Source organism: Triturus cristatus, chromosome 7, assembly GCF_964204655.1.
Source record: "Triturus cristatus chromosome 7, aTriCri1.1, whole genome shotgun sequence".
NCBI classification, from domain to species: Eukaryota; Metazoa; Chordata; class Amphibia; order Caudata; family Salamandridae; genus Triturus; species Triturus cristatus.
In genome coordinates, this window is record NC_140590.1 from 1,621,496,754 (window position 1) to 1,621,516,720 (window position 19,967).

Here is a 19,967-nt window from a genome sequence, read left to right on the forward strand (position 1 = left end):
ATTAGAGTCTTTAAACTTTATCCCTTGGACCCCTACTCGTTTTCGAGATATCCTCATCAATAGTCATATGCACTAGAATATTCCGGCCCATGCGCGGGACCCCGGAAACACAATCATATATGTGACAAACATATATGTATCTCCACATATATATACATATAGCAAATGCAGCCTTTCATAACCAGAGCTGAATAATGCTGGAAGGACCCCCCTGTATATTATAAATAATATATTAAAAACCAGGGAAAAACAACAGCAAAGCATGTTTGAAAACTGTTTTAATGCTTAGCATTTAGCACAAACCTTCAGATAGGACTGAAAGCATTGATAGCTCACAGGCTGCATTGCAGAAACCATAGCCTTGAGAGGCTGAAAAGCTAACTCATAGCAACATAGAAATAAACTGGCACTGTGCCTTTAAGGCAGCCATGACCCCTAGCTTCCCATCATGCCTCAGGGGTGACAGTTAGGTCAGTTGTTCTTTCTGGCTCCTTCAGACAGGACCCTGGTTACACAGCTCCACTTTTTTCTGATTTTACTCAAAAATAATCATCCATTTTCAGGAAAAAGTTATCTTACTTCGACGTTTTACATCTTGTCAAGTAAGGTGCTCACTTTTTCTGACTGATTTTGGCATTTTTTACCACTCAAAATGCCATCCCTTTTTGATCCCTGCCCTTCTTGTGGAGAAAAGGCCAGGTCAGACTCTCATGCAGTCTGTATTCTGTCTGCCTAAGGATCATGTTCCCAAGACTTGTCCTCATTGCCAGTCTCTCTCTAAAAGAACTTTAAAAGACAGAGAGCGTATACGTCTTTATGGGCTGGCAGAAAAGGCTTCCAGAGGCAGGTCACCGGTGAGAAAGGGCTCTAAGAGGCCCAGATCCTCTTCTAGAAGCAGGAATCCATCAGCATCGGGCTCGGCACTGAGAAAACAGCCACCGGTGGGATATACGTCCAATAAAAGACCTTCGACGGCGGGCTCGCCGTCAAGAGAACGCAGACATACAGGTACGTCACTACATCCGACGTCGAAGAATCGTGAGCCTCCGCCATCGTCAACCCGGCGGCGATCGGCATCGAGGAGCTCAAGTCCACCACCGACGTCAACTCGGCAACGATCGGCGTCGAAGAGCAAAAGTCCACCGCCATCGTCAACCCGGCGACGGTCGGCGTCGAGGATCAGCAGCCCTCCGCCGTCGTCATTTCGGCGTCGAGGGGCGAGAGTCCTCCGCCGACGACAACCAGGCGACAATCGGCGTCAAGGACCAGAAGCCCTCCGCCGTCGTCATCCCACCGACGATCGCCATCGAGGCGCAGAAGTTCTTGGGGGTCGTCGATCCAGCGACGCTAGACATCGAGGCGCAGAAGTATCCTGGTGTCATCGACGAGACATTCGACTTCGAGAAATTCGCCATCGAAACACACTGAGTCGACGCCGAAATCGATCCCAACACCTGGTCGAATTTCGACGTCTAGAAGAAGGTCTAGATGAACGTCGAGAAGGGCTCCATGTGAGCAGGTTATACGCTCGACGTCGAGACCCACATCAGTGAGATCTGGAGAAGGTTCAGTGGTTTTGGTGACAGTCAGCGTCATGGCACTCATCCTCTCATTCCTCGAGGCGTCCTTCAACGCATTCACCATCTGCGTCCCCAGAACGACCTTCGAGATGGTCACGACAAAGATCTGTCACATCACTGAAGGGCTTCCCTTTCTGTTCACTTATCTCCAAGATGGATTTTACCAATCCATCACTGGAGTAAGGATCCGGTAGGAGCATCAAGAAGGGAGGAAGAATGTACTAGTCCGATCCACAGATCTCCTCTACAAAGATTAGTACAAGAGGTGGATATATCGCCTTCACCTGCACGTCAACGTCGTACGGGAAGATCGCGAGAGCGCAGGCCTTCTACTTCCCATCACCAAAGAAGGTCTCCTACATGGTCACCTTCCTCCACCCGCTCATCTAAAAGAGACTATTCACCTACTCTATCGGACAGCCCTCTGTCGAGAGTGCCTCCGATAGATGTTATTAACACGTATCATGAGGTGCTACAAAGAGGGGCTCAGAAGCTGAACATTAAGATGTCCACTCCTCAGGTCGCAACAACGGTGATCTTTGAGACGCTGCATCAGAGATCTGCATCTCGTCCGTTGCTGCCTCTGGTTCCTGGGCTTCTGGAACCAGTGATGGACATTTTCCTAGCCCCATCTGCTATTAAGGCTGCACCTGCGAGAATTCAGAAAAAATACAAACCGGCTGAGACCCGTTTTTCTTTTTTAAAACCGCTCCGCCAGCAGATTCAGTTATCGTCGCGGCGGCATGAAAAACGCACGCAGTCTCTGCACATTCGTTGGTCCCCCCGGACAAAGAGAGTAAGTCCCAGGACTCTTGGGGACGGAAGGTCTGTGGGTCTGCAGCGTCATCACTAAAAGTCTCCAGCGCAGCAGCCTTATTAGGACGCTACGACAGAGCCTTATGGGACTCCTTGGATCGTTTCAAAGAAAACCTGCCAAAGGAGGATCAAAAGGACTTTGAGGAGGTCCTCACGGAAGGATCCCTTGTAGCTAACCCAATGATTAGCACGGCAGCGGATGGTGCCACACTGTCGGCGCATTCTTATGCGCATGGGATTTGCGCTAGGAGGTCTTCCTGGTTAAGGCTAACAGCTCTCAAACCAGATGCTCAACAGAGGATCCTTAACCTGCCTTTTTCTGGCTCCTCATTGTTTGGCACCCATACAGATGAGGAGATGGCTAGAATGAAAGCCGAATTAGACACTCTGAAGGCGGTGGGATTAGAGAAGAAAAAAGAATTGAGGCGGAGATACAGACCCAACCAGCGCAAGGGCTACCAACAGAGGGTTCAAACCCCTCAGTGGTCACAAAACAAAAATCAAGGAAGGTCGCAGTTCCAAAGCCGTAAGTCAAACAGAGGGAGAGGAGGTCATCAGCAGCAGTCCTCTACCACGGCTAGATCAGCAGGGAAGCAATGAGCAAGAGCTTCCTCTGGCGCCGTTGCCCACTCCAGTGGGAGGAAGTGTTTCACATCATCTGAAAGAGTGGTTCAACATAACAAAAGATCGTTGGGTGCTCAGTATACTGCGTAATGGATACGCACTACGTTTTTGTGTGTCTCCAAAGGACATCCCTCCAAAAAGATCTCGTCCTCACCAGCTAAAGTTACTACGACAAGAAGTGGTGACCCTTCTGCAAAAAAAGGCTATAGAGAAGGTTCCTCCCTCTCAGCGGGGGAAGGGAGTGTATTCCAGGTACTTTCTTGTGCCAAAAAGATATCAAGAGCACAAATTCAGACCTATCCTGGACCTTCGATCGCTGGTCATCTTGAAGGAGAAATTTCGCATGTTGGCGCTTCATCAGATATGTCCACATCTGCAAGCAGGAGATTGGATGTGTGGATCCGTACTTGGACGATTGGCTCCTGAAAAGGCCATCCCCTCAGCAAGTAAAGAGCGATTTCCAAATATGTATCTCTATTCCGCAGGCTAGGTCTGCACGTGAATATGGAGAAATCGGTTCACCGGCCTACTCAGGTGATCCATTATTTGGGCTCCACTCTGGAAACAAGCCTAGGAAGAGCGTTTCCTTCTGAGCAGAGACTTTTATCAATACAACAGAAGTGCAAAACACTTCTCCAGACAACTCGTCCAACCATCCGGCAAGTGGCGTCTCTGCTAGGATCGATGGCTTTGTGCATATTTCTCATTCCCAACGCCAGGCTGAGAATGAGGCCCTTGCAACAGGACCTAGAGGACAAGTGGGACCAAACATCGGGTCACTGGGAAGATCGAATTGTGCTTTCGCAAGCGACAAAGTCATCCATACGATGGTGGACTCGACCAAACAACCTCGTAGTGGGAGTCTCATTTCATCAGCCAGTGCCAACACAGTCCTTGGTAACGGATGCATCCCTGCGAGGATGCGGAGCGCACATGGGTTGCCTACAGATGCAGGGACGATGGTCCATCAAGGAACAATCCTTCCATATAAACTTGCTGGAACTGCAGGCAGTCCACCTAGATCTGAAAACTTTTCAGCCCTCAATCACATCCAACTCGATCCTGGTCTAAACAGACAACACGACCACCATGTATTACCTCAACAAACAGGGTGGTACGCGCTCCCGCCCTCTATCCTTGGAAGCTCAAGCGATATGGCACTGGCTTCTAGCCAGAGACCTTTCCATCACAGCGGTGCATCTGCCAGGGGAGCGAAACGTGCGAGCGGACGCACTCAGTCGGCACTTCGAAGATCAGCCAGACTGGGTGCTAAACGACGAGGTAGTGGCAGAAATTTTCCATCAGTGGGGGCAACCATCCATAGATTTGTTTGCAGACGATCAAAACAAAAAATGCCACGCCTTTGCATCCAGGTTCCACCGTCCAGGGACGAAGGGGAATGCTCTTTTGACGGATTGGTCCGGAATATTTGCATACGCCTTTCCTCCCCTGCCTCCGAAGGTGGTATCCAAACTCATCCGATTCAACATGTCAATGATCCTGATAGCTCCGGACTGGCCTAGTCAGTGGTGGTACCCGGACCTATTACAGCTGTCGGTGCTCCCCCACAGGAGGCTTCCTTACAGATGGGACCTACTGACCAAGATGGACGGGAAGATTGTACATCCCAACCTTCCCTCACTGAACTTAGCAGCATGGCACCTGAGTTCCTGCAATATGGACATTTGAATTTACCGCAGGACTGTATGCATATACTAAAGGAGGCAAAGAGACCTTCCACAAGGGCGTCCTACTCCTTTAAGTGGAAAAGAGTCTATTTATGGTGCACTCGTAATCATTTTAATCCTACCACAGGGCAGGAGGAAGTAATTCTCCCTTACCTTCTGTACTTGGCCAAATCAGGTTTAAAGTATTCCTCGATCAGAGTACACTTAGCGGCCATTACGGTCTACAGAAAGTCTCCAAACCAGCCTTCCTTTTTTCAACTACAGGTGGTCAAGGATTACCTACAGGGGTTGAAGAAAGTGTATCCCCCCGTTCGGTCTCCTTCTCCTCCTTGGGAGTTGAATCTAGTCCTCTCTAGACTGATGGGTCCTCCTTTTGAACCCATCCATAAAGCCACGTTACAGCTTTTGACATGGAAGACCGCTTTCTTGGTCGCGATAACAGCGCGCAGAGTAAGTGAAATCCAAGCGCTGTCTTCCAAATAGCCATATACTATCTTTCACCACAACAGGGTAGTGTTAAGGACTCACCCTGCTTTTTTGCCAAAAGTTGTCTCTGATTTTCATGTTAATCAGTCAATTTCCCTACCGTCCTTTTTTCCCAATCCCGCTACTCCTGCGGAGAGGTCTCTCCACTCCTTAGACCATAAGAGAGTGCTCAAGTTCTATTTGGAGGCAACGAAGGACATAAGGAAATCAGAGCAATTGTTTTTAAATTATGGTTCCATGAGGACAGGCTTCCCAGCTTCCAAAAAGTCAATTTCGAGATGGATAGTGTCCTGTATAAAGTTGGCCTACCAGTTGGCAATTAAACCCCTATTGTTGTCACCTAAAGCACCCTCCACTAGGGGGAAAGCAGCTACAATAGCTTTCTTGCATGACGTTCGGATGGCAGAGATTTGCACGGCAGCAACCTGGAGATCGGTACACACTTTCACAAGGCATTATTGTCTTGAATCTGATTCCAGGGCGGATACTCAAGTAGGCCAAGTCTTCTTGAGGAATCTGTTCAGATAATAAGATATCTGAGTTTTCAAGTTTAGTTATCTGAGCTTGATTATTAATAGTTTTTTCCTTTGCCCGCAGTTGGAAGAGGTGAGGCTCGCTATTCTATTCTAGTGCTTATGACTATTGATGAGGATCCCCTGGAAGAGAAGGATTAGTTACTTACCTGTAATCCTAGTTCTCTTCCAGGGGTATCCTCATCAGTCATAAGCAACCCTCCCGCCTCCCCGGGCAAAGAAACCTTATTTTTAAGGAATTGTCAACTCTTTGTGTCATGGCTTTTGAGTCACCGCAAAGAACTGACCTAACTGTCACCCCTGAGGCATGATGGGAACCTAGGGGTCATGGCTGCCTTAAAGGCACGGTGCCAGTTTATTTCTATGTTGCTATGAGTTAGCTTTTCAGCCTTTCTAGGCTATGGTTTCTGCAATGCAGCCTGTGAGCTGTCAATGCTTTCAGTCCCATCTGAGGGTTTGTGCTAAATGCTAAGCATTAAAACAGTTTTCAAACATGCTTTGCTGTTGTTTTTCCCTGGTTTTTAATATATTATTTATAATATACAGGGGGGTCCTTACAGCATTATTCAGCTCTGGTTATGAAAGGCTGCATTTGCTTTTTGATTTTATATATATATGTATATATATGTGGAGATACATATATGTTTGTCACATATATGATTGTGTTTCCGGGGTCCCGCGCATGGGCGGGAATATTCTAGTGCTTATGACGTTGATGAGGATACCCCTGGAAGAGAACTAGGATTACAGGTAAATAACTAATCCTTCTATGGTATTCATTTTTGGCAAGTTATGGTACAGCGAAGTTTCGCAACCTCGAGTTTCATCATAACTAATATTATAGCATGTTATACGAGCTCTCGTTTCTCATGTCTATGTGGGACACACAATATTTTTTTGAAAGTGTAACTAGAAGTTAGTAAAACAGGTATTAGGAAACTAGTATAAACAGAACTGTTGTGGACAGATGCTGTAGGCACAAAGTTCGTGCATAGGAAGGGTGATTGTGAGTGGAAGAATACCAGCTTTTCTCTTCCTGGTTTCTGAAGCCGGCTCCGCCCACCCATGACTCACGAGTTAGGTGGCAAACATAGAAGACAGACTCGTAGTCTCAGAGACCAAATGGCTGGTAGTTTTGAAAACCACGTATAGGGAATTATGGGAGTTGTAGTTTCTGCATTAGAATGGTTATGCAGGGATCATATGAAGATTTTAGACATTCAGGTGAAAATTATTTTTGGGTGACATAATTAATAATGGCCTTAGTGATAGAAAGGGCCATGGCCCACACATATATTATTCCATCAAGCATCGCATTGATTGTCTGCTTAACAAAGCGAAAAGGAGGGTTCAACAAAAATGGGAAGTGTGCCAGCCGAAAACACCCCTAATCATTACACCTCGATATTGAGTTATGAGCTACAATCATACTTGTATGAATCTTGTTTTGTAAAGCAGAGAAGATTTATCATCTGTTCCCATTAATTGAATGTTCTTAAAAGTTCATAGTATGTTGTGTGCCTTGAGAGGCATAGATTCGGAGATCTAGGAATGAAAGGCTACTCGGCGGGACTCAAAAGTACATTTCAGGAAAGTATTGCATTCATTAAACCATTGATGAAAAAGTGTTATTTATTCTGTGGTGCCGTGCCAAATGACCAAAATGTAATCAATGTAATGTTTCCAAAGGAGGATATTGAATCAAAAAGGGTTGTTGGCAGTATGGATAATTTCAGTCTCTACCGAATTCACATACAGATTCACCAGACTTGGGGCGAAGGCGCTGCCCATAGAAGTCCCTGAGATCTGTAAATACAGGGTAGCCTTAAAACGAAATACATTTTCTTTCATCGTAATGGTTGCACATTGCATAATGAATGAAACAGGTGTTATGGTATCTAGATCTTTTTACCTTAAGGTTTCAATCGTGGTTCAGGTCTGGTCTTGAGGTATATAGGGATTCCACATCAAAAGATACCAAGAGGTCTGTCTCTGTATTGATTTTCACCTCAGTAAGGACACCAAGAACATGTTTGGTGTCCTGTAGATAGTTGGGCATGTCTTGGACCAAGGGTCTCAGAAAGAAATCTACGAACTGAGAAAGTGGCTCAAGCAGAGATCCTATTTCTGAGATGATAGGTTGACCTAGAGGGGGTCTGAGATTTGTATGTATTTTTGGAAGCATGTAAAAGTAGGGAGTGACAGGCACCATGTTAATAAAAAAATCGGCTTCCTTGGGGGTGATCCCGCCCTGATCCTTGGCATTGCCAACTAGTGTTGTGATGAGTTCCAGGATTCTCTTTGTGGGGTCTATTTTTAAGGGGCGATAAGCATTCCTTACTGAGAGTGGTCTCAGTCATTGATCTCTGTAAGAGGTGGTATCCATGATAATGATTGCTCCACCTTTGTCAGCTGGCTTAATAGTTATGGATCAGTCTGTTCTCAGACTCTGGAGTGCCTTTTGTTCACCCCTTGAGAGATTCTGAAACGATGATTGTCTCGTTGTCAGACTTAAGTTGACATCTTTCATAAGGTGGCCACCACTGGAGGTATTGAATGTGGAGGAGGCATAAACATGGATCTCCTTCATAAGTTGGTGTTGGTCGTTGTTTCTTTTTCAGAAAAGAAAAATCTAAGGTGGTTAAAAAAAAATAAAAAAAAATTGTGCAAGTTCCTGGTTTATCTGGAACAAGTCTCCTTGGTAAGTCGGTATAAACCCTAATTACTTGTTCAGCAGTTTTGATTAATTGGTTGTGAGGATTCCCTGACTCAAGTTAACAATCAAGTTGTTTCCCCACTTGTCCCTGTTTGGGGAGTGGTTTTGCTGTTGCTCCGTGTGTTGTGCGGAGAGAGAGAGAGGGAGGGCTCTAGTGGACCTGGTATTGTTGTCTTCTTCTGCCTCTGGATCGTCCTCGACCTTGCTCTAACAAAGAGGAATTGTAAAAATGTAGTGGGGGTGGTTGGAATTGTGCCATCTGTTGATGGTGTGGGGGAATGGGGTAATTCCATGGTCCCGGGGGCCACCATTTTCTAATGATTTGACCTTTGGCGGTTTCGCTGCATGATTGAACCAGTGAACTGCCCCCTTTCTTTGTTTCTTTAAAAAGTTCAATGAACTAGAGCCAGACTGACATTGAAATTTCTAGATTGTTGGCAATAAAAAGATAAAATTAAAGTTCCTGCAATATTTCGTGGTCATGATGGGACCACAGACATGGAATTTTATATATATATATATATATATATATATATATATATATATATATATATATATATATTCACTTAAAAAAACCATAGGTTTCACACATGTTATAGTTAGGTGGACATTTCACTCGTAAAAAAACAATGAAATTCCCCCGTTATAGTTAGTTCAGATAACGCCCCACCTATTTTGAAAAATTCGCGAGGATTCGTCGACCGGCGCCAAAGTTATTCAAAATAGAATGTTGCGGATTTCCTATGGAAACGTGGTCCTAACTATAACTACCTTGGGGCCAAAGTTATTCAAGATAGAATTTTACAGATTTCCTATGGGAACTCGGTCCTAACTAGAAAAGCCGACGCCGTGTCTTATGCGCAGAGTTTTCTTTATTCAGTCAGCTAAAACGTTAGACGCGTTTCGCTTGTCCCGCAAGCTTGTTAACTAACAATTTACATAAAGTTTTTCCGCCATTTTAAGTGCTTAGTGCGTACGTAATACGTGTAAAACTACTAAACAATGAAAAGTGACAACAGACTCGTAGTTCCAACTTAACATGGACTGCTAGGCAACTCAAAACTAAATAATCATGAATTCATCTCATATTGATACAATCAGTCTGCCCTTGTCTTTGAAGTCAATTACAATTTCTAAAATAAAAATTGTTGATAATCTTTGCACATAATGCAAATTGTAGTATGAAAGGGAAAGATAATTAGACTTGGGTGAGTATAAGCGCCGCTCATAAACACACGTTGTGCCCCAGTGGGCTAATCACCATACACAGTAGTCCTATAATAATTACAATAGCAGTACTAACGGACCCAAGTTTGTACATAATTCCGCCCAAGTGGGCAAATGGCATAGTTTTGAGCCCCCAACTTTGCCCATTATACATGCAGTCTACTGCCATAGCCAAGTCTGTTGAAATGTGAATGTGTACAAATAATAATAATACCTCAAAACTTTAAAGAAATTACAATTTCTTAAAAATTCTAAAAAATTATTTCAGGCAAAGGGAGTAGAGTCAAAGTAGCTTTATAAATGTGTGTGAAAGTCTTCTTCCATATTGAGACCTTTGTTGTCCTGAAAGATTTATTTCAAAGCTCTTCAACTCTCCAAAGAGTGTTAGTTTTCCTGATGTCAGAAAATGCAGCAATAAGGAGAAAAAAGCACACCTTTACAAAGTACTAAAGATTTGAAGAGTTAGTAGACAAGGACTTGGTGGTGGGACAATTGCTTCTTTCTATGAATTATTTTCAGTTAGGTGTATATTATCCCACTCATTTCTTGGTTTTATATTTAAATTGGTAATAGTGCGTGCTATTCTGATTCATATGAATGATCCAATGCTGGAGACTAAAAAAGTTACTTTCCAGTAACTGTTCTCTAGTGTTATCTTTCATAGATTCACGTGTGTCCCTCCCGCTTTCCCAAATAGATGCTTACCTCAAGCATTTCATTTGTTTTAATACTGCACTCCTGAGCTAAGAAATCTGAGGGGCGATTACCTCTGGAAGGAGTGAGACAAGTAGTACTCTTGCCTCTTTGGCTGTAGTTTGGGCCTTTTGCAGTGAGTTGAATGCGTTAAGAAGCACTGTTTGGCCCTTGCCACGCAGGCAATTCCATTTACTGCTATCTTACAGTTACAGAGTGACTTCAACTTTGGCGGGGAATGATTCAAGCATGTGAAGCTATGAAAGATAGCAACGCTGGAGAATTACTCTTAAAAGAGAGTTTTTTCTTTTCCACCCAACGTTCATTAAAGATATCTAGGCCTTTTCTTTTGGACTGGCTAATCTTGGCGATTCCAGTCTTAGTTAAGAGATTAAGGTCAAGAGTGTCCCAAAATCCCAGTAGAACAAAGGCATCTGCTTATAAGATAAGAAGAAAGGGCTAAAATAAGAATTCAAACCTATGCTGCATCTACAATTATGAACAGATGTATGAAAAGAGGAATTGAAGAGGTTTGTGCTACATCAAATCTGCCCAAGGAAAACACTTGTATAAGAAATACATAGGTTTTCTGTAATTCTAGATCAGCACGGATGGATAAAAACGTGTCACCCATAGCTATGCTCTGCATAGAGCCCATCTACCATTCGATGTCAGGGAGCTGGTTCTGAGGCATATGCTAAATGGTTATGCCGGTTATCTAAAATCATTCTTGTTGTCCACTTTCAGCATTGTGTGAGCAGGAATGTGGAATTCCTATAGCCCGACGCCCATGAAATATTTTTTGGGGTCAAGGGCAACAAGTTTTCATGTGTATTTTGTCCTTGGGACAAGCAGGCCCAACCTCTGCAGCATAAACCTTTTGACTTCCAGTTTGCAGTACCACATTATTGATCAGGGAAGGGCACTGTCTGCAGTTAAGGTAATGTTTTTACCCATATGTTAATGCTGTTCAAACTTGTATTTATGGTTCCTTAATTGAAAGCCTTTATTATTAGGGTGAGCGCTCTAAGTAAATGTTATAAGCTCTGACTGCACTACTGACAGTGGTTCCAGTATAAAAATGTGTACACATGTTTTCAAAGTTTAGCAATATGATGCTATGTATAATGCTCCCAGAATGCTCCGATTTGATGCAAATATTTGCAGAAGCTTGAAAACAAGATTGATGATTCTTTGCTTTCAAAATGTTAATAAACAAAATGAAAGCTGGAAAAAAACATTTCGCTAAACTAATGAAAAATTTCAGGTACCATTTCTATGCAGGATCATTTATTAACGTGTTGATGCATGCTAGTATTTCCCAAAATATTCATAATGAAAAATCAGTGTTACCAGTGGGAAACAAAAATAAACAAGCATTGGCAAAGTCAGTGGGTCTGAAATTGGTTGTCAGCTTTTTAGTTTTGTTAATGTGTGACTTGTTTTGGCATGGTTTTTGTAAAACCTTATTGGTGTGGGAGCCGCTGGACCTCCACCATTATAACAAACATTGGCAAAAGCGCAAAAAAATGTGGTCTCAAAAAGTACACACTGCCACAGTGGTTACTGGCACTGGACAAAACTACTTTGAGTGCCGATATGCTCCTTGTGAAAGAGCAGAATGCCTTCAGTGACAGTGATGCCAAACGATACAGAGAGAGGGACAGAATTTTAATAAACACAAAAGGTCATGGTCAACGTCAGACCAAATTAGGGACCAAATTATTAAAGAAAGTCTCAAAAGTGCATCGATGGTAAATGTCCTTGCATTAAGTGCAGCTATACGGCTTTCGTGAATTCCCTAGAATTTACATAAGTAGGACAAGAAATAGTACTCCTAGAAAATGTGTGAACTGCATTTTAGCATGAGAAAATATGCATGTGTAGATTTGCTCATGTGAAAATCCGAGTGCTTGCAAGTTCACTTTCCCTCCAACCACTTTTTTTCCCCAGCTTTGGAAGACGGTTTGTCTGCCATTGTCCGGAGTAAATTTCCAACATTTCTCAGTATGGGAAAATGTTTAGAGAAGAGTTGTTGAAAACCCTTAAAACATGCAAGTTAGTATATTTGCTCAGACTCAAAAGGGCATTCTAACGCTGAAACTATTGCTTACCACTACCTTCAGCCCCAGTATGTAGATCTGCGGAAGCACGGCAACGTAAGGGGATTGTAAGTTTTCAAACGCTACTATGGTATGAGCCCTGGCATAATCAGAGAGGCTATATCAGAGCTCTTGTATAATGAGATTGCTTTCGTAATTTGTCGCCACAATACATGCACCAAAGGCACAAGTAGATTTTGTTACCGGGCAAGTGGATTTATGAAGCAACCTGCCCCATGGACAATTAGATATTTGATTAAATTCCACACCGCTGTGTGAGGAAGACTCGAGCAAAGTTTGCCATTGGGTTCTTTGCAACTTCTTAGCCTAGTCTTTGCTGCCTTATAATTAGGGCTCCCGGTTTTCAGTTTAAACGGATTTTTACATATAAATACAGACGGAAAACAAGTTTTCCTTTATCTGTATTTATATATAAAAACGGGAAAATACTAGTACGTTTTGCCGCGCTGCCTACAGTAACATAAAATGCTTTTATTGATGCCCCAGCCATTTCTGGGGGCTCCGCTCCACCCCTCAAGTGAGGTCTTCATTGGCATCAATAGAATCACACCCCCAACCATCTGGTGTCTAACCCTCCTTAGAGGGTTAAGAGGTGTCAGCCTTCCCCGGGCACACACACAGCCGCACCTGAGTACTTCACAGGTCTTTGAAAGACCTTTTACTTGTTAATGAGGCTTTGTTGTTCTTTCACTCCTCCAATAATAGAAAGAAGCCGCCCAGAGTGGCCAAGAGGCTGACTGTCTGACCCCAGACCTGCCTAAGTGCAGCATATGCAGCCATTTCAAAAGAAAAGTAGGTGCCCTCGGGGAAGGGCGTGGGGGCTGGAGTCAGTGGCATATGCAGTTTTCGGGGCGTCAAAGGCAGGAATCGAATGCCAGCACCCCGTGGGGCGGCAAAGCCTATTAAATTAAACACGGTCTGGCACTGAGGGGGCACTTGCAGCCTCTGTTATCTGAAGAGCGCGTTAGTTGTGCAGGTAGCAGTAGCCCAACAGGTTAGGGTGGAAAGGTCGCTGGTGCCAGAGACAAGCAGGGGACGGTCCCTACTGTGCCCTTGGAGGTTGCATAACGGAGGAGGAGGAGGGCAGCAGCTCGCCACAGGCCATGGGCCATCAGTGAGTGTGTCTGAGTAAAAGTATTAACATAACACCTGCCTGTGCCTCGGTCTGTGCCCTCCCCACTGTGGGTACGAACAGTAGCCTCACTCGTCTATTACAGGGCCTTCCATAGCTAATGCCAGCAATAACGCATCTCAGAGAGATAGTTCAGTCGGTTAAGGTACCCACTCTAGCGTTTTGTGTCTAGCATTAGCGGGTCACTCACAGATAGGATTCAAAGCCACTTCAAAGTGCTCAATTACACAGTGGCGGTCTCTTCCTTTTTCCCCCAGACAAGGTCAAGGAGAGTTTCCACTTCTGCTGCCCCCACTCTTTCTTCCTCTTCTTCTCTCTCTTTCTGTTGCACTCCTTCTCACTCGTAGAGAACTTTCTGCTGCCCCCACTCTTTCTTCCTGTTCTTCTCTCTCTTTCTGTTGCACTCCTTCTCACTCGTAGAGAACCTTCTGCTGCCCCCACTCTTTCTTCCTCTTCTTCTCTCTCTTTATGTTGCGCTCCTCCTCACTTGTAGAAACCGTGATTGTTCTTTGCATTCCTCTCCGTCATTTGTTCCTCTGTGAAATGGATCCAAAAAAAGAAGAAACACTTTTGCTGCAAATGTCTGTCAGACATTTTTCTACTCCAAAATGCAGCCTCAGGAGGAGAGAAAAAAGGTTTTAAAATACAAACAATACATAACTAAATAAAGCAAGACAGAGTAGTCGCAAAGTGGCCAGATTGGTTTATTTACACTCAAACACATTAGTGCCACCTTACAGAGTTTGCCAGTGAAGCGCTACTTTTCTTTTCATGTTAGCTTTTCAAGCAAAAACGCTTATTGATTTCTGAATAATGAGTGTAAAAGCTTTAAGTTGTATTCCCCATGAGTGTTTGCTTTTTTCCAGTATGTTGTTACTTTTTTTCAGGCAGCATATTACTGTAGTCTAGTGCATAATTTCAATTGAATTGCTTCCAGGAGCTTATAGTGGGGCACAATGAGGAACCGAGGTTTAGAGAGTCACCAGACAGATAACTTTATACTAAAAGGGTTAAACGAGTTTGTAAATGTAAATCATTTTGACACCTTTATATTTAATCATTTTTTCATAACTTTTTTTCTGTTTAAGATAAATTGCTGAATGCTGAACAAGATACACTTATGGAAGGCGTTATGGATATGAGCAAAGAGATTCCTTTACCACCTGTACCTATTGAGGATGACAACAATGCCATGGGTAATTAGGAAATATTTCGATGTTCCCTACTTTTTTTTAGTGTGCTTCGTGACAAAAATTAAAATAATGCCTTCACTACCTACCAGTAATCTCCATTAGCTTGCTCTCTTATCCCATTTTGTAGTTTTTGACTACATTACTGTTCAACAGGCATGACATTGCCCTAAGTAAGTTCGCTCTTGCAAGGTTTTCTTTTTCTTTGTTCTGGCCATTGCCATAAGCGAAAATCCATAGTCTAGGCTGCTCCTAATGTGTAGAAGCCAATGTATTGTAATTTCACACGGTCTATCATCAGGCAGGGTTGTTACAAACATGATGGAAAGGAGAAACTTGAGTGTAAAGGGTTGCAAAGCATTGTCACATTCTTTACATTTTCAGTGCATACTACAGCTGTCCATGGCCAAATTATTACATCACAAAGAGAAATAACAGTGATTGAAGCATGATGTGCCTCCCAACACCTACTTCCAAAGAATGCATCTCAGTTCTGCTTGCTTCAACCACTAGTGGGTCTCCAACTGCAGCCTATTGTTTAGCAAATGCACACTGGGGCAACTAGATTGCTGCTATACAACTGTCCTATAATGACATGCCTTGTGCTACCACTCAAGTTCAGCCGTTATCAGAGTTTAACAACCATACATGAGCTGATACATCTGAGCCCCCACTGGTGACTACAGCACGGTAATTGAAACCTTCCTCTATCTACTTGGGATCAATTTCGATGTATGGCCTTTCCAGGCTAGTCTACAAAAGACTTAAGTGAACATTGTTCTGCTGTCCAGGCAGTGTACACACAGACAACTCTGTATGTAAGCCCCATAACTGCAGAGAGCATCAGTACAGCCTCTCGTGCACAGCTTAAAACCAAGTTTAAAGGTTGAAAGAAGTTTTGTTTATAAAAAAAACACACAAAAAGCCAGCCTTCAAAAACATCACATCAAGCAAGGCACAGTGATGAGAATCTGAATATTCCAGTGAAAAGACTCACTAGACCCCAAATTAAAATCTCTCCCTCAAGTGTAACCTTATCTATGAGGAAATCCACCATAATCAAAGATGTGTTTTAGGAAGAGCGTCTTACAACATTGTCCATACTAACTGAACATCCCACAGAGGAAACATTTGTTTTGGAGGATTAAGTAACACGATTCTCAATATATTAAAATCAACATCTGAAGCCAACACCAAGGTTAGTCTGCGTCAAACTGTGGCTCACTGTTTTATACACACACAAAAACAACTGGAATCTTCAAACAAATCAGGGGGAGAAGGGAATTGGACCCTGTTCTAAGGAAGGGGGTCCCTCCGCAAACCTCTTGGATATCGAAAGATATTGGAATAGACGCCTCACTCACTTATCGTGACATGCTTAATCATTTTAAATTAAATCAAGCTGTATAGGCAGGGATCCAGATGAGATACAGTTAAAAATACCTACTACCCAAAGGTTTCCTTTATTCGTTGTCAATCCAACTTTAGCCAACACATGTTTCGTCGCATTCACAACTTCATCAGGCAAAAGTACCAAAATAATAATTAATTTACTTATCCGATTCGCATAGATATATGCAGTAAATGTTATCACCCAGTGACTTTCAAGGTGACATCCTAGCTATGCCTTTATGCAGTGAGCATTGTAAATGAGTTTTTATTCCCAGACTAAACATTCAGACCATTTAACATTCAAATGTCAATAGTTTTCAAGGAACACTGTAAGTTAGCATTGTTAAAAATGTTCACCTCCTGATCTTTATAGCAGACAGCATGAAGTCATAGGAGCAATTAGTAACCTAAGCCTATTTGCTTCATAGAACAGTGATCATTAGTTAGTTTAGAACTGAAGAAATACCGTGAACACACCCACTTAGACGTGATGGTACACCGAACCAGGTGAAACGGGAAAGAAACCGAGATAAAACAGGATGAAATACCACGGAAAAGAAACACTAAGTCACCGCGTGTGCATGGGGGTAACTTTACATGCGATTACCTGCATATCTGTATTGACATCCTCTTTTAAACACCTATTTGGTTGATATATTCTTTGTCATTCTAAAAGATAATACTAATTACTCAAATTAAAGTCTAATCCTAATTGCTGGTTTATGTCTAGCACCCAGAGAGCCTGTTTTTAACAATGTTAACTTAATCAACAGTTTTCCTTGAAAAGTATTGACATTTAAATGGTGAACTGTTTGAATGTTTAGTCTGGGAATAATAACTCATACACAACTATCACTGCATACAGGCTTAGCTAGGATGTCCCCTTGGAAGTCACTGGGTGATAACATGTACTGCATATGCCTATACGAATCGGATAAGTAAATGTGTTATTATATTGGTGCTTGTAGCCCTGATGAAGCCTTGAATGTGATGAAACACGTGTTGGCTAAAGTTGGATTGACAGATCCCTGAATAAAGCAACTCGCAACCGTTGGAGAATGTGTACAACACTTGAAGATTGGACTTCTTATTTTTTCGTAGCATATGCAATAAGGCTGTATTTAGGACCACTTGGCGATGACAATACGAACAAATGACAAGAAACAGATTAACTGAATAGCATAAGGGCGACAATTTCACAAGGGAGGGCTTTGGCGGGAGCTTTAAAAAGTACAGCTAAAATATCATGAGAATACAAGCAAACATATTCTCTATACATGCATATACTATGTTTGATTTTTCAACAACCTTGCCAATGAACATACGATTTTAGACCGATATTAGGTACGGCCTCTGGCAAGAGCTTTCTAAGAATGGCTTGTGGAATACTTGTGAATCCTTTAAATGTATATTCATACAATATGTTTCCAACCACTTTCGAAAATACTGGTGTAAAAACAAGTGTTTCTTTGCGTGTTTTAACCAGGGGTTTATAAAGCGAGCTACTCACCCGTGAGGGTCTCAAGGCGCTGGGGGAGGCGGGGGCAGCGGCTCCGGGTCAGTCGAAGAGCCAGGTCTTAAGGTTCTTCCTGAACATGTGCAGAGTCGGGGAGCGATTTAGGAGAAAGCCCTCCCGTTGGTTCTGTTTCTGCAGATGCGGGGGGACCTCTGCCAGGGCGAGGTCGGCGGAGCGGAGGTTAGTCGTGGGTACGTGGAAGGATAGTTTCTCGTTGAGGTATTTGGGTCCGATGTTGTTGAGGGATTTGTAGGCGTGGCTGAGGAGTTTGAAGGTGACCCTCTTTTCGACAGGGAGCCAGTGGAGGCCTCGTAGGTGTTGGGTCATGTGCTCGTGGCGCGGTGTCCTGAGGACGAGTCTGGCTGCAGCGTTCTGGATGGTTTGGAGTTTGTGTAGAAGAGTTTTGTTGATTCCGGCGTAGAGGGCGATGCCATAGTCCAGTCTACTGGTGATGAGTGCGTGGGTGACGGCAGTCGGGGGGGGGGGGGGATCCATTTGCAGGTCTTATGGAGGATGCAAAGGCAGTTGAAACTGGTTGGGGCGACGGCGTTGATCTGGCGGTTCATGCAGAGGGAGGAGTCCAGGATGATGCCGAGGTTCCAAGCGTGGTCTGTAGGGGTGGGTGGGCTCCCGAGGGCGGAAGGCCACCAGGTGTTGTCCCAGGCGGTGGTGCAGGGTCCGAGGATGAGGACCTCGGTTTTCTCTGAGTTGAGCTTCAGGCAGCTGTCCTTCATCCAGGCTGCCAAGTTCTTCATTCCTTCCCGGAAGCAGAGTCTGGTGTCTTCGGGATTCTTCGTGAGCGAGAGGATGAGCTGAGTGTCATTGGCGTAGGACACGATGTTTAGCCCATGCTGTCTGACGATGGCGGCGAGGGGGGCCATGTAGACATTGAAGAGCGTGGGGCTGAGTGATGATCCCTAGGGTACTCCGCAGCTGATTTCCATGGGTTTGGAGAGGAAGGGAGGGAGTCGGATCCTCTGGGTTCTGTCGGAGAGGAAGGATTGGATCCAGTCAAGGGTGGCTCTGTGTATTCCTGCGTCATGTAGTCTGGTTGCAAGCGTGTGATGTGGGACGGTGTCGAAGGCTTTGGAGAGGTCTAGAAGTATGAGGGCCGCGGTGTGTCCTTGATCCTCTAGCATGCGGATGTTGTCGGTGGCGGCGAGGAGGGCGGTTTCGGTGCTGTGGTTGCTGCGGAATCCAGATTGGGAGGCGTCCAGGATGGAGTTCTCTTCTATGAAGGTGGTCAGCTGGGTGTTTCTCAGTGACTTTGGCCGTGAACGGGAGGAGAGAGATGGGCCGGTAGGCACCGAAGATAAAGCATGTCATGATAAGTAAGTGAGGTGTCTATTCCAATATCTTTGGATATCCAAGCGGTTTGAGGAGGGGGCCTCATTCCTTTTAACAGGGTCCAATTCCCTTCTCCCCCTAATTCGTTTGAATATTCCAGTTATTTTTATATGTGATATTGACTTTGAAAAATGGAACTGGTTATGTTGTCCCTCGCTCTCTACATTGTGGTAAAAGCCCACTGTTTTATCAGCATACCAATGCCTGGACTTTTGTTTTACTTTCAGTAAAAAATGTAGAATCCACAAAGGGGAAAAAAGTAGATCGCCCCTACCCTATAAGCTGTCTGATTGTCACCAATGATGTGTAAAAGCTTATTTAGCTGGAGTGGTGCTGGTCTGCTGTAGGGCCTAGGCTTTCTTGCTGAGCTCTGCTAACCTGTCTAACCTTTGTCCTTCAATTTCTAATCGGACTGCCAAAGACCATCTGCTATAGCTGAGAGAAAAGTGAAGTTCATTGATGTAGGTTCTGTAACCCATCTGGAGCAATGACTACGGAACTGAACTGCAGGTATCAAGACCTCGGCCTCCAATCAGACAACATCATCATGATTTCCACCTTCATCCTCAATTATTCAAGCACCTTGAAAGGAGCAGAATGGTATGGAGTTATCTCGGGTCAAGAAGTCTTCTGGGTACCAAACCTTTCATGATAAAAGATCTGGTAATTCCTTAACTCATCCTGATCCCCTGGACACAACTAGGTGAAAAATTTAGTCCACAATGACTGTAAATAGCTCCGAATACTGGCTCAGTAGCCCACAAATGTTGCTATGATGGAAACAATTGAAGTTAATCTGCTGCCGTGTTCTATATCTTTTGTTGTGTCTGCCACGAAAGAAACCACTTTAACCTTGTGCCAAAATTACATTTTTCTGGCATGATGTTGCGCCCCCTTCAATATA

The 19,967-nt window shown here is 43.9% G+C and overlaps 1 protein-coding gene across 1 annotated transcript in view; it reads left to right on the top strand.

Moving 5' to 3' along the window:
• Positions 1-19,967, top strand: part of RAD21L1 (RAD21 cohesin complex component like 1) — a 1,288,752-nt gene that overhangs the window by 590,296 nt on the left and 678,489 nt on the right. The window contains exon 7 of the mRNA XM_085619570.1: positions 14,707-14,814. Coding sequence (XP_085475696.1) covers positions 14,707-14,814 — 108 coding nt within the window. The remainder of the gene's footprint in view (positions 1-14,706; positions 14,815-19,967) is intronic.